Below are 15,315 nucleotides of genomic sequence, written 5' to 3'. Positions count from 1 at the left end.
TTTTTGGTGAAATCCAATTCACTGTGAATTCTGATTACATTTCCTATTCCTTTCCAAAAAACAGAAAGGAAATTAAGTTATATTTGATTACATTACAAAAGGCCAACTGGTGTCTGGGCTGTCATTGCCTTGTCAGAAACCTAACGTACATATTGTACAGGGGCAGGCTCTGGGCTACTGGGCTCTGGCACATGGACAAGCCCTCTTATTCTTTAGCTGAGCAGTTTGTAAGCATCAGCAGAGAGTTCAAAGAACACAAATGTACCTATGTGTTTTCATTATGAACAAAGCAAAATATTTGTTGTTTACATGGAATCAATGAAAATTACATCCCTTGAAATATAAGTACAATTTGTTTCTTACTCAGAGCAAGGTTCCCAACTTCAATATAAATCAAGTTTCTTAAAGTTTATTCAATGAAGCCCAGTCTGTATGGGTGGGGCAAAGTATACCCATGATCTATTTCAGTAGTTCTCAACCATTTTTGGTTTGTAGACTGCTTTGTTCACGTCATAGACACTAAAAATTTTAATTCTCAAATGCACCATGTATATATATCCCCTGAGGATTTTGTTAAAATGAAGCTTTTGATCAAGCTACACAGAGATGGGGCCCAATGTTCTGCATGTCTCGGGAAGTGCTGATGTTGCCGGTCCATAGACACATTCGAATAGCAGGATAATACAGCATGTGGCCTCCTAACTTTATCTGCCCCAGATTGTCAGTAGAACTAATAGGTAGATGTGAGCTATTTCAATTAAGCACAAACAAGGCAACTTTTTGAATAAAAGGCCCATTACTTTTATTTCATATTAGTTTACACTAGAATGCAAAATATGGACTTTGTTATTATTTCAAGTTTGAAGAGTTCAGGAGGATATTTACAAATCATCTTAGGACACTCATTTTCCCAATCTTCATTTAAGAAGCACTTACCTATATCATTAAACCGTTAGAAAACCCTGATGTTTGGGTCTCCTACTCAGAGGTTCTGATTTTCATTGGTCTGGGGTGCAGCCTAGGCTTCCGGACTCTCCAGATGATTATTCTTTGCAGCCGGAATTGAGAAGCCCCCCTTTAGAAGTTGCAAAGCCAGGAATGCATATGGGTGATGCACTCCCAGCCCCTGGGGAATGCAGAGTGCTTCTTAGAGAGTGAATGAATAATACAAGGAAAAGAATAAAGTGGAGAAAAATAGAGTGAATTCAAGAAAGAGAAAAGAGGAACCATTAGAAAAAGGGCTAAGTGGAGGTCTAAGGGTTGACTGTAGTCCAAGAAGAGCTGGATAGGTAGCTGAACGGAAGCCTCCCAGGTGTCATGGATGCGACAGGTTTCACCCTCTTTGTTATTTGTATTGATATGAAAGTAGCACAGAGGCTGAAGTATGCATGCAAAATGAATGGACAATGGATAAGGAATGCACGTTTGCAATGACCATTAGACTCAAATCTGTTTTTATTTTTGGAACTGCTTGAAGGAGGCAGGAGAAATACTATTAAACAACTTGCATCTGGGACAACAGTAAAACTTTAAAAGGGTTCACAGTAGCCCAAACCTCCAGAGTGGGTAGGGGACTCCTTTGGTTGGTAGAATACAGTTTCTGTGTGGTTGGTGGTTAAGCATATGTTTTTTTGAGTCATATCTTAATGCTTGTATCAAAGTAGCACAAAAAATGTAAGTGAGACAAAGTGTCATAGCTGCACACACTGCCAACATTCATCATCTCACGTGGTCTGCCGTGCTCTGGACAAAGGGACCCCGGACAAACATTACATAACTGGCCGATACAATCCAGTGTGCACTGGGGGCTGAAGATCTATCTCGATGCCTCTGTTTGGATGTGATAGCATCCTGCTAGAAAGTTAACCCTTGGCTTTTTCACAGGGAACAAATATTTATAAGGTTTCCAAAGTCATTGTTTTTGTGAACCAGACACCAAATGCAAGAGACACCTGGTGAACAATAAATATCTAGACGGTAAGAAACTAAATCTGAACACGTTGATCAGAGAGGCACCACCCAGTTCGAGCGAACAAAAGATTCATGGTTTTCGCTTTCTCAAAGGGTTCACTTCTGTGGGTGTTCTGTTTGTGATCTTCTTTCAGCTGATAGTGGCTTTTGGTTACAAACTCTTATCCTTCTATCTTCCGCCTGCCTCACAGCTGTTTAAAGATCCTATTGGCCACTGCTATTATCTCGTTTTTCAATTCAGCCATTAGACCCCGTGCCCTGACACAGATAACCCACCTCCAGGGTGTTTTGCTGCTCTGGCTGGTTCTTTCCTTCAGGAAAAGGCTTGTTCCGCAAAGGGGGAGTGATACTGTGATGTCATTACAGAGCTCCTGAAAAGGCAGCAGACCCATCCCCTGCCACAAAGGGGCTCTTGTGGGCTTGTTTATCTCTAGGCTGGTGAGAACCTAGGAAGTCACTTTGTTCGACTGGAATAAAAAGCTTAAAATGGTCTCAAGCACAGATTTGCTTTCATTAAAAAGAAGAAAAAAGATCAAAGGAAGAAAGTAGCATCTCCAGAGCTCACGTTCCTCCTTCTCTTGTATCACCTCAGTAAAAGACATTAAGCGAACTATGTGTAATTGTTAACCGATGTATTCTTTACAATGATGTTCAACTCGAGTCTGCAATATTTATTTGCCTTTTTAATGCATTTATCTCTCTCATCATTCTAGACCAGAAACCAGTATTTTGTTTGACAGATGAGGACCTCCAGTGTAAGTAAGATGAAAACATATATCACACATGTGGATACTGGAAATCATGCAACATTTCCAATACACTTATACATTCTGATGAGATGCAGATACTGATCAAGAACTCATGGCATAGTGCTGCCAAATAATCACTGTGAACCACAGCTTACAACCCAAGCTCCAAAACATCTAGCTGGTGAGAAAGTTCTTTGTGTGAGGAATAACTAATTTTTATTCATTCAGAGGTTTTAAATCAGAGGAGGGTGGAACCTCCTAATGGAAAAGTTGTGGATTCAGAGTAAGGAACACCAACACCACTGCTGTGTGTGTTTGTGTGTCTGTGTGTGGTGTGTGAATCTGAGGTATGTGTGTGTATATCTGTGGGACTGTTTGTGAATATGTTTGTATGTCTGTGTGTGGTGGTGAGGAAGCTCCTGGTTAGTAGACCTGCCCAGTATGACTTTAAGAGATACCATTAGATCTTAGCTTCCTGAATTGAGGACCCCTGGTATGCATACAGAACTCAAAAAATTAAGCCTTTATTTGACTCAGCAAAATTGCATTACAGGGCAGCTCGGATAATCTAAAAACAGAAGAAACTGAAGATGCCAAGAGGTCTAGATTTTGACTCTTTTTTTCTAGATAAAAGGAGAAAGTATTATTCCTGATTTGAATTCAGGAGCTAAAATACTGTATAGGGACTGTACTGTATAGGACAAGATCCTGGATTTTTGTCCTGTGATACCAACATATACAAGAGGCTTTTCATTGCATGTTTTCTGATTAAATCTCTGCCCTGAAACCTCAAACCCCAACACTGGTCTCTCTCATACATATTGTTTAATGAGGATGCAAAGAATTGTTGCTCTAATGGAAACTCTCACTGGCAACTTATTTAGGTTTGGTCCCCACCCAAGGAACTTACTAAAATGGTCATTTGGACATTTCAATGCTCCTTCCCAAACTGATACTGATAACATGTTGGAATTTCAACTATACTTACAGTGATTGAAGGCTTCGCAAATTCTGTAGAGCTTCTGTGGGTACCTGTCTTAGGTGATTATTCTGCAGCATACTGCACATTGAAACAAATGAAAAAAAAACATTAAAGACAGCAATAATTAACAATAACTGGCATAGCAGTGTCAGGCACTGTTCTAGGTGTCAGGGAAACAGCTGAGCATCAGGCACAACCTTGGCCTGTGAAGAGTGACATAATTTAAAATTAACAAATGAGTATATAACTTGAGACAAGTGATAGGTACTATGAACAGAAAACAAAACATGGATTTGGGATAGATGGTAACAAGGGGTGAGAATTTGATTCTAAAGGTGGTCAGAGAAGATCTCTCTTAGGAGGTGATATTTGAGTAGAGATCAGAATGGCGTCATGGAACAAAACATGGGAACATCTGGAAAGTTACTGAGGAAGAGGGAAGAGCAAGTGCAAAGGCCCTGAGGCCGGAGCTTGCTTGACTTGTTAAAGGAGGAGCAAAGGGTCATTGTGACTGAGGAGGAGTAACTGAGAGCAAGAGATTGGGAGACAACCTAAGGACATCTCATGAAGGACTTGCAGGCTTTATTTTAAATGTGGTGATAAACTCTTGTTGAAGGGTTTAAGTGGGGGGGAATGATGTGATCTTATTTATGTTTTAAAAGGATCACTGTGATGACAATTAGATTAGACAAAATGGAAATAAGGATAAGAGTAGGAGGATATTAAAGATCTTCTCCCTTCTTGTGCATGATCATATTTTGATATAAATTAATGCTTCTTGTGAACAATTGCACTTTTGCTCACCTAGGTTCAACAGTTCTGATCAGAACATGGGGACTACAGAATGGAGACACCTGGCAACAGTGAAATAAAATATATCATTGCTAGTGGGAAATAGTATGGAAAAATTCCCACTAGATTTCTTATATTTTGCTACCTCATTCATAAATGTTTATAGCACAATAATTTCGCAGCCATTCTGCCCAACCCCCAGCCACCATTTCATGGTCTATGTAAGCCAGAGGCAGGAAACTATTTTAGGAAAGCATTTTTAAAAGACATTTTAAATAAATATTTCTACTTATTAGGTCACAAATTTATACTTGGATTTTCGGAAACTATTTGCCTGGTTCTCTCATCTCCACAACTGAAGTCTCTTTTCATTAGATGACTACCTGGGATTCAACGCCAGGTATGTCTGACTCCAAAGCTTGATGTACTTTCCATTGTCCCTTGCAGCATTCTCTTGAGGAATAATTGTACAAATTCTCAGGTTGTACGCCTTTCACAGTATGATTAAGAGCATGGGTTCTCGGATCTGACTACCTCTTCCCTGCCAGTAGCCCCGTGACCTCAGGGAAATCATTCAATCTTGCCACATCTCAGTGATCAGTAATAATATCCACCCCCAGGGCTTATTGTGATGATCTAATGAGTGAAAGTACATAGAACAATACCTGCTGCCTGGTAAGCGTTCAATAAAGGTTGGCCCTTTCTGTATAAATTGATAAGTCCTCTTCTCAAAACTAATGATATAGTGACATTTTAATTAATGAGAAAATAAAATTGGCCAAAAAAAACCCCTCTATGCCAGTGGTTCTCAAACTTTAGGTGTCATCAGAATTCACTGGAAGGCTTGTTAGAACACTGTTTTCTGTGTTCCACCCTCAAAGTTCCTGGTTCAGTAGATCTGGGTATGGGTCCGAGAATTTGCATTTTTAACAAACTCTCAGGTGATCTTGGTGCTGCTGGTCAAGGCACCACACACTGAGAACCACCCTATGCTCTGCTAAGTATTTCTAAGAATATTTTCACCTGAACTTGAGGCTACATCAAGATTGGAGATAAGGTCTAAGTTTTGAGTCTTGGCAAGCAAACTATTTACCCTTCTTGACCGTTGGACTTTTATCTGTGTGATGGGAATAGAATAATACCATCTGATTGATGAGTTGTTTGCGGATTACAATATGAAGGCATTTATTATACTTTCATATATGCAAATATGAGCTCATATCAAATAAGACGTGTAAAATATTTGGAGATCATAAAATTTATGCTTTTCTCACTATGGCTGAGATTCTGTTTTCTAAGGATCATAATTCTGTCACTTGTAATCCAGCAGTTTTTTTTTTTTTTTTTTGAATGATGCAAGTTATTTATTTATTTATTATTTATTTATTTATTTGTGGTACGTGGGCCTCTCACTGTTGTGGCCTCTCCCGTTGCGGAGCACAGGCTCCGGACGCACAGGCTCAGTGGCCATGGCTCACGGGCCCAGCCGCTCCGCGGCATGTGGGATCCTCCCGGACCGGGGCACGAACCCGCGTCCCCTGCATCGGCACGCGGACTCTCAACCACTGCGCCACCAGGGAAGCCCCAATCCAACGGTTTTAAACAAGTAATTTCATTATTTTAAACTTGAATTCAATTAACATTTCATAAATCAAAAGTCTCAAAATACATTGGTTCCTTATGAACAAAGTCAAGATTTAGAGAGAGTTCACACTTCAATTACCGGTTAGGTAATTGGGAAAATTGTAGCTTGAATGCCGTATTTTGCATAATTTACCTAAATATTAAAAGTTTACATTTATATGTTATTTTATACCTTTCCAAGCAGTTTTAATATATGATATAATTTTAACTTGACAGAAATGTTTTCAAAGTCACTCTCTAATTGTGTGATAAATTTAAGTGATAAGATACAGATAATAGACTTAATTGATGTGTAAACTTTATAGGTAATATATTACTGGCTCAAAGTGTGTACGGAACTGTCCTCCTATGCTTTGCTAACCGGACAGTGAAACTCTTATAACGTGGTCTTTCTAGAATATTGGAAAACTGGAGTAGAGGATAAGAGATATTTAAATGGCTTTTCTTCATTGAATAGTTGCAAAGTTTCTCAGTAGTTCTATATATCTACCTTCAGAAAATGGAACTTAAACAAGCTTTACTAATGATACCTTTTAAAGCTACCCCTGAGCTACCTCCCAGCAATTTAATTTTCAACCACTTCTACCAGTTAAATACCAAAAATATAAATAAAGAAAATCACTTAAGTCCTGATCTCTCCTTAAATAAAGAACTTTTGTTTAATTACTTTCAAATGACAAAACAAGAGCAAATTATCTCCATTATAACCTTATAGGTCTTCAGTGAGTTAATTAGAAAATCCTGTTTTTGTTTAAGATATTCCAGTGGGAAACAAAACAAAGGTTTTATAGTACTATGGAGTGCAATTAAAACAGAGCATTCACAACATGGTTGCAGATTTCTTTTATAAATAATCCTTTATTCAATGCAGCAAATACAAGCAGAATGTACCACGAACTGAATATGGGTTTAGGTACTTACAACTTCATTTTTATCATTCACATATGGGTGAGAAAAGAAAATGAAACACTATCTCTAGAGGCAAAGGATGACTTCATATTTTCTTAATTTCTTTCCCTGAGGAGCTTTAAAACTGTAAAATATTCACAATTACATACAGTGTCCCCAAGCTACTTTAACAATAAATTTTTTGGTTATCTTTTTTTTTTTTTGGCCAACAGGACTAAATAAGGTCAAGTACAGGTACTGTGAAGCAGGTGAGAGGAAATTATACGTTGAAAGAGGACTCTGTAACAATGGCTTGATCCTTAGGTATTTCCTCTGCCTACTTGTCCTATGTTTAGATATCAAGTAGCTATCCAGGCTCTTTTCTGGGAAGGAGAGAATTTTAGTTGTGCCTTTCCTATGGTTAGTTTTATCCATCACCTCCATGTGGCTTTGGTTCTGGTGCTGGCAAGAGAATAAGCCATTCCTCGACTGAATGGCCTACACAAGAAAATGAACCTTTGTTGAGGGTAGCCTGGTTCAGAATTCCATGGGACTGGGTATTTTGCAATACTAAGCCAGTAACCTTTTATGAAGGCCAATATTTACAGGGATAATCATCTTAAATTTTAGTGATCTTCCAGAGCTCACAGTAACAAGATTTCTGATATAAAACAGTCCTCACCAAGGAGGGCTGTTGCTATCTTCATTTCCTGTCTTCTAGGACTGGATTACTCTTATCTTTCTCTTCTTTTCCAGATCCTTTCTTACCCTCCTTATATGATCAGGGCCCCAGATGAATATTACTTGTATATTATCTTTCTCACCATGCTACAATATAATCAGTTATTTCTTTCTTCCAATGACTTTTGGACTTCATAAAACATTTGAGTCACTTTCCACAATGGTAGGACCAGGCCTGTCTTGTTCAGCATTTTACCTCTAGCACTGTGGTTCTCAACCCTATTGGACCCAAGTCTCCCTTTAATACCAAATATTTTGTAATGCTTCATCCATTATATTAAGATAAAATTCATAAAAATATGGCCATTTACACACATCATTTTAAAGAAAAAAAATCAACATAATGTACTGCCCTAACTGTATGATAAAGGAGAAATATAAGTAATTTATAATAAAGGGATATATGTATTATTATATATGTGATGCTCAGATATGACTATCCAAGGAGGTATTTCTATGAAAGAGTCAGATGTTTGCCTCCATTTTTTTTTTTTGCGGTATGTGGGCCTCTCACTGTTGTGGCCTCTCCTGTTGTGGAGCACAGGCTCCGGACACGCAGGCCCAACAGCCATGGCTCACGGGCCCAGCCACTCCACGGCATGTGGGATCCTCCCGGACTGGGGCACGAACCCGTGTCCCCTGCATCGGCAGGCGAATTCTCAACCACTGCGCCACCAGGGAAGCCCTGCCTCCACTTTTAATGAATAAGGTTGTGTATGAGAAAAGTAACATGATCAGAAGTTATTCTGTGCAAGAACAGGGAAATGAGAGTAGAGGTCTAAATGGATACTAGAATAAGATCTACAGTTAAGACATATAACAGATTATACTTATTTTATGTAATGTTTTATGGGAAAGAAGGAAATAACTTTTATTAAAACAAAGATAACATACCAAGACATATTATAGATGTTGCAGTGGAGAAAATAAGAAAGTATTACATTCTCACAAATGAGTGTTCCTTATAGATAAGAGTGATATCAAAATAATTCTCTCTCTTTTACGAGATAGGACTGAAATACCACAGAGAACATCCATCCTATCTCAAAGTTCCATTGCACGCTGAGGTGAGCATCTGTTCTCCAGTACTTCACGAGGCCCTTGGGAGCACATCCCGCCATAGGTAAGAGGGAATTGAGGCTAAACTGGAAAAAGAAAGTCATGATACCACCTGCATAGTAGTTGGGTGGTAGACCCTGCCGGATAGTGGAAGAGTAATATTAAAAATGCAACAGGCTACCCCCAAATAAATAAATCATTATATAGTTATCTCAGCATAGATTTTGTATGATTGTGCTCCCAACATTTTAAAAGGCCATATACGAAATATTTATAAAGCAGACTTTGTTAATGAGATTCAGTGAGAGCCCTGTGTTTCATGTTTCTCTACTAATTTAATAATAGTTATTTTTAAGAAGACGTTTTACAACTTCACAGTTACATAGCTTTAATTTGTTTTGTGGTTTCTGAGGTAATTCTTCTACTGCACTAATATCATTTTCAAATAAATATGTGGGTAGAAATCACAGGATGCACAATCTGTGTTAACTAGTCAATGATTTTGAGAGACTATATTTATACCATTTAACTTTTCCTGTACAGATTATTAGGCGTATGCAGAACTTCATGTAAAACCTTTCAGTATGATTATGTATGAAAGTATTATTGATTGAAGTTTGATGTGGAGGGACAGTCAGAAGTCAAGAGGGATGCAGGGGGATTCTTTATGCTGGGCTGAGCAGCTCATCACAGGACAAGTTACTACATGCCAATCACCTGGAAAACCAAAGATGCCTCCACAAATTTCCAGAACATTCTGTGGCAGGCGTGATGACCATGGTTGAGAAGCATTGCTCTAACACTAAATACTTTCCAAATACTTGACAATTGGATTTGCTCATTGAATACTAGTCTTTAAGTCAGCAAAATAAAGAGAAGAGTGAATACTATTCCTGGCAGGGGTCTTGCTCCTTTTGAATCCCCCTCACATTGATAACGATCCAGCTGAAGTGCAAAGTCTGAAAGTGCCATTTTCTTTTCTTTCTTTTTTTTTTTTTTTTGCGGTATGCGGGCCTCTCACTGTTGTGGCCTCTCCCGTTGCGGAGCACAGGCTCCGGACGCGCAGGCCCAGCGGCCATGGCTCACAGGCCCAGCCGCTCCGCGGCATATGGGATCCTCCCAGACCGGGGGCATGAACCCGTATCCCCTGCATCGGCAGGCGGACTCTCAACCACTGCGCCACCAGGGAGGCCCCCATTTTCTTGCTTACATCTTTTTCTTGGCTTCTCATCATGCTTAGGACATAATAATGTCTAAGCTTTTTTGACATGACATACAGGATCCTGGTGACCAGGACCTTTTCTCTCTCTCCAGGCTCTTCTCCAGATACTCTCCATCTTCTCCTGAATGCTTAAGTACCACCTGCGTAGGGCTGTCTGTTCATCCCAGGTTCCTCCTGCCTCTGTGTCTCTATGTATGGTGTCCCCTCAGTCGACTACCTTATGTGGATGGTTGGTTCAAGGTTTGGCTTCTAGGTCAACTCTTTGGAGAAACATCTCTCCTAGGAAGTCGAATTTGAACCATCAGACTGGACAGAGTCCTTCCCAACCTCTGTAGTTCCACAGAATCAGAGGGATCTGTTCATCTGTCTTGGTCACATTATCTTGATCCCACAATCTACCACTAGATTCTAAACTCTTCAAGGGCATGGCCATACTTACTGATCTTTGTCTTTCCAGCAATAATTTGTTCAATGCCACTTTGAGTGGTGTGTGTGCATACATGCGCACGTGCACACACACACACAGTCTAGTTCAGTATATCCAATATACATTTTGTCAATGAATTAAAATAATTCATTCCAATATAATTTATTTGACAAATTTCCAAAATACTTAGTGGTACCTATCTCGACACAGGGAAAACATCTTAGGTGTCTCATCTAAACTTGATTTACGTGATGCATTTTGAATGGTTCCAAATATTTTGCTGGATTCGTGGAAATATAAGCACATTAGAATTGGTGCTACAGCCTAGAATTTCACCACATAATGGATTAACCTTAGGATTTGGAAGTATGACAACTTAAAAATATTGGTACCTAATAGTAAAAATAACTCAAGGGTAGGGAGATCAAACCCAATCACCTAAGTAGACCAAGACCAAATAACAGTTCTGCTTTTGAATTTACCTTTTAAAAAAATATTAAATTTAAATAAAATTGCTTTTTAAAATAGACTATGTATCCCTCAGGTCAATGAAATGCAATTTCTATTAAGCAGAAATATATCAAATGCCTTTTTAGAGTTTATAACTTTTATCTCAAAGGAGATAAAATCAGGTTGTTTTCCCTGAGATAAAACTTTCCTGGTATGAATTTCAACTTGTGTTATCTATTTTCTCTACCAAGGTCCCTTTCTTTTCTACAAAGAATAAACTGAAAGAAAATTAAACAATGGGTACTAGAAGAAGGAGGTATCAGTAATAATGAGTTTTCTGATAGAAAATTAGGAAGTTGGACATTAAATAGTAAGAAAGCCCATTTTTCACAAGTCTCAATGAATTAACATTTCTCAATTAAACAACTACTCATTGTATCTACTTTGCACTAGGCTTTTCTACACCTATTCACAAGTAGAACATAAACTTGATTTTTTTTTTTTAACCTGAGCCTTATTCAGCGCATCACATGGAAACAAATTCTGCAAATGGTTTGAGGCTGTGATCTCATTATGTCAGCATAATAGTGATTTATTCACTTGAACCAAAATGACTCAAAAAACTCCCCCCAACTTCATAGCACAAAAAGAAAGGGAAATATGCTTTCACAAGTTTGAGTTGATAAGTTGGTTGGTTATTTAGGGGCAAACAAAGTTTTGACATTAAGGTTAGAAAAGGAGAGATGAAGTTTTTTCACACACAAATCCAGCCAGCTATCACATGTTTCTATGGTATCAAGGAAGGCAGACTGGAATTTAGATGAATTATCTCATGACTCTAAATAGTTTATTGGAGGAACTCAATCTTTACAAGTTAATTAGCATCCACTTGACACTAAAATCAGAATTATAACAAACAATACCTGGTTTACTTACAGAACTTTAAGACTGTAAAGGCCAGCAAATGCTCCCTTGGGAATGTATGTCAAAGCGTTTCCGGCAAGACGTCTGCGGGTTTCAAGGGAGAGGAGGGAGAGTAAGCATAGCTCTCTTCATGTGGAATTCATTTAGTTGTTAAAAATGCAATACAATTATGTGCAGACCACGAATGCCAAAAGCAACTCTAAAGAACCTTGTTTTGTTATATTTTGCAAAAAATTTCTTTAAATCTCTAATCAAAAAGCTGGCAAAAGAAGGGCCTAAGAAGAAATATAATAAATTACCTATTTTACAATAAATCACTTAATGGCTTACACTGTGTATATAAAACTCTCTATCCGTTCATCTGTTGATGGACGTTTAGGTTGCTTCCATGTCTTGGCTATTGTATATAGTGCTGTAATGAACACTGGGGTGCATGTATCTTTTCGAATTATGGTTTTCTCCGGATATATGCCAGGGAGTAGAATTGCTGGATCATAAGGTAGTTCTATTTTCAGTTTTTTAAGGAAACTCCATACTGTTCAAAAGAGAAACAGACTCACAGACATAGAAAACAAACTTATGGTTACCAAAAGGGAAAGGTGGTGGGGAGGGCTAAATGAGGAATTTGGGATTAACACATACACACTACTATATATAAAACAGATAACCAACACGGATCTACTATATAGCACAGGGAACTCTACTCAATATTCTGTAATAACCTATAGGGGAAAAGAATCTGAAAAAGAATGGATATACGTATATGTATATCTGAATCATTTTGCTATACACCTGAAACTAACACAACATTGTAAATCACCTATATTCCAATATTAAAAAAAATTAAAAAATAAAACTGTCCATTAAAAATTTTTTTTTATACAAAAAGTAGGCAAGGCAATAGAGAGGGAGCCATGGGCGGTGGTTGTGAGGGCAATGGGCTATTATTTACAGGTACGACGGTTGATGGTCGGGGAAACCCCTCTGCTGAGAGGGCATTTCAGCAGAGGACTGAGCCATGCAGGGACCTATGTGAAAGGAACAGTGGTACAAAAGGCCTGAGGAGGGAGTGTGCCTGGCGTGGTCCAGGAACTGCAAGAAGACCAGCATGGCTGGAGTGGAATGACCAAGGGGAGAGTGACAGCAGGTGAAGTTGGAGCACTGTCCAGAGTCACTCCACAGAGGGCTCTGGAGGCCACAGTAGGGACTTCGAGCAGGGGAGTGATGTGATCAGTTCTGTGTTTTACAAGGGTCCTTCTGACAGGACCCTTTTTTAAAAAAAAATAAATTTATTTATTTATCTATTCATTTATTTATTTTTGGCTGCGTTGGGTCTTCATTGCTGTGCGTGGGCTTTCTCTAGCTGCGGCGAGCAGGGGCTACTCTTCGTTGTGGTGCGCGGGCTTCTCATTGCGGTGGCTTCTCTTGTTGCAGAGCACAGGCTCTAGGTGTGTGGGCTTCAGTAGTTGTGGCGCACGGGCTCAGTAGTTGTGGCACACAAGCTTCGTTGCTCTGCGGCATGTGGGATCTTCCCGGACCAGGGCTCAAACCTGTGTCCCTTGAGTTGGCAGGCGGATTCTTAACCACTGTGCCACCAGGGAAGTCCCTGACAGTACCCTTTTAAAGGCAGAATGACTTTGGGGGCAAAAGTGGAAGCACAGGAGGCGACTAGAGCAGTTCAAACAGGAGGTGCTGGTGTAACACAGCTGTGGTGGAGGAGGCAAGTGGTGGAATACGGTGGAGAAGAAAGAAAAATCCCATCTGGCAAACCATTTGTGTCAAGGTGAAACGTAGGTAGCCAACATTTCATATTTATGTTTATATTCTATATAACCCACATGCATTTGATTAGTTATCCAAAGTACTATATGTAAACTTAAGGACATGGTTTGCATAGGACCGTGCTATAAAAGAGTTGCTTATTGAATTAAGACAGACTCAGACTTGGTTGACGATCACAGGTGGCTTAACTGATCAGACTAAACTGACCAGGAACTGTTATTTCAGCCAAAATGTCCTTAACTATCCTGTTCATAGTCATGACTTCAACAGTACATTTTTTGAGTTCTAGAACCTAGCCTGAAAATGGGGGCTTACCGACTCTTACTGCTGCTATGTGATTGAGTAGCTTGATGGTTTCTGGGTCATTGACTTTGGAAATGAAAAGGAGAAAGTAAAAACGTTCTATTTATTTATTTTATTAGTTTAAATTATTGTTAGGGTAAATACCTTTCTGTTACATTTCCTGAATCATAGCTCATTTCACATGAATTGTTTTTCTTTTCTGGGCAAGGACTTTCAGAGCCGCAGACTATAGTCAGAACTAATCTGTATAACCACTGACCTGTGTTATCAGGGGAATTTGTCTTAAAACAAAGGAATTTATGATGGGCTATTAGTTATTTGTTTTGCTGGTGGAAGATATATCTCATTGTCCAAAACCACAATTTAAGGAAATCATTGCATCCTTCCCCTCATTTCTTTACCACGTGGGATGGTTTTAGCAGTTAAAAAATTAAATACATATAAACTATAGGGAAAAAAAGACTTTTATATAAATGAGTACACAAATAGTGAGAACTGCACACAAATCTTTCCTGTGAAGATTTGAACTAACAAATCTCTGGGCAACTACATTCCAACCCTTGAGACCCACATACCATTTGGCTGGAAGGTTTTGTTTTTTGTTTTTCTCTCTGTTTCTAAAATTATTTCACAGAAATATCTCTTTCATCATTTTCATTTCTATAATAAGATACAACTTAATAGGAAAAATTTTCATATCTTTGTATATCATATAAAATTTTTTTATCCTTAAAGATACCTCTCCATATAGAAAACTCAAATTGTCCTATCATTGTTAGTTTTACTGACTTAACTGCCATAAAAAGTAAAAAAAAAAAAAAAAAAAAACAGTAAGTTACAGTAGACACATTCCTCTTCAGATAAATCAGATAAGCAGAGGTTTGGGTGTTGTAACAACCAACTAAAATATTTTTGAGAATGTATGTTTCTTTGAATCTCTACAGTAATTTGAATCTCTAAAGGAATCCAAGGTTTTTTTGTTTTTTTTTTGTTCTGTTTTTGGTAGCTTTGTTTTGTAAAATGGTGGGATGAGAGCAAAGCAGTCAAGTGTGGGCCCTGATTTCTCCTCTCTGGACATTGGTCTGGAGGGAGAGAGGTGAGTGAACAAAATGGAATGAGCACTGAGAGTGGAAGAGGTACTTGACCCTGTTCTCTGATTGGGACCCTCGGGAAGATTACTGTGCAGGGAACCACGGTCCAACATCAGTCCCCTTGGCTGAGTAGTATTTTCAGAGGTAAGTGAAAGGGCCTGGTGAGTTTTAATAGGCTTTCCAGGTCATGTCTTCCAAGAACCCATTTGTCTTTTAACTCTTAGGTTTTTTTTTTTTTTTCTTTCCCTTTTGGCTTACTTTTTTCTCACTATTAAATTGCTGCAAGACTT

The 15,315-nt window shown here is 38.7% G+C and overlaps 1 protein-coding gene across 3 annotated transcripts in view; it reads right to left on the bottom strand.

Moving 5' to 3' along the window:
• The window catches only part of LGR5 (leucine rich repeat containing G protein-coupled receptor 5), a gene marked incomplete at both ends in the record, with an annotated part of 121,338 nt that overhangs the window by 35,850 nt on the left and 70,173 nt on the right, over positions 1 to 15,315 (bottom strand). For all 3 annotated transcript variants that reach the window (XM_079716020.1, XM_079716021.1, XM_079716022.1), the window contains 2 exons: positions 3,709 to 3,780; positions 11,862 to 11,933. In XM_079716020.1, the coding sequence (XP_079572146.1) occupies positions 3,709 to 3,780; positions 11,862 to 11,933 (144 nt within the window). The remainder of the gene's footprint in view (positions 1 to 3,708; positions 3,781 to 11,861; positions 11,934 to 15,315) is intronic.

This window comes from Hyperoodon ampullatus (genome assembly GCF_949752795.1).
Source record: "Hyperoodon ampullatus genome assembly, chromosome: 11".
Classification (NCBI taxonomy): Eukaryota; Metazoa; Chordata; class Mammalia; order Artiodactyla; family Ziphiidae; genus Hyperoodon; species Hyperoodon ampullatus.
This window is presented reverse-complemented; position numbering and strand designations above follow the sequence as displayed.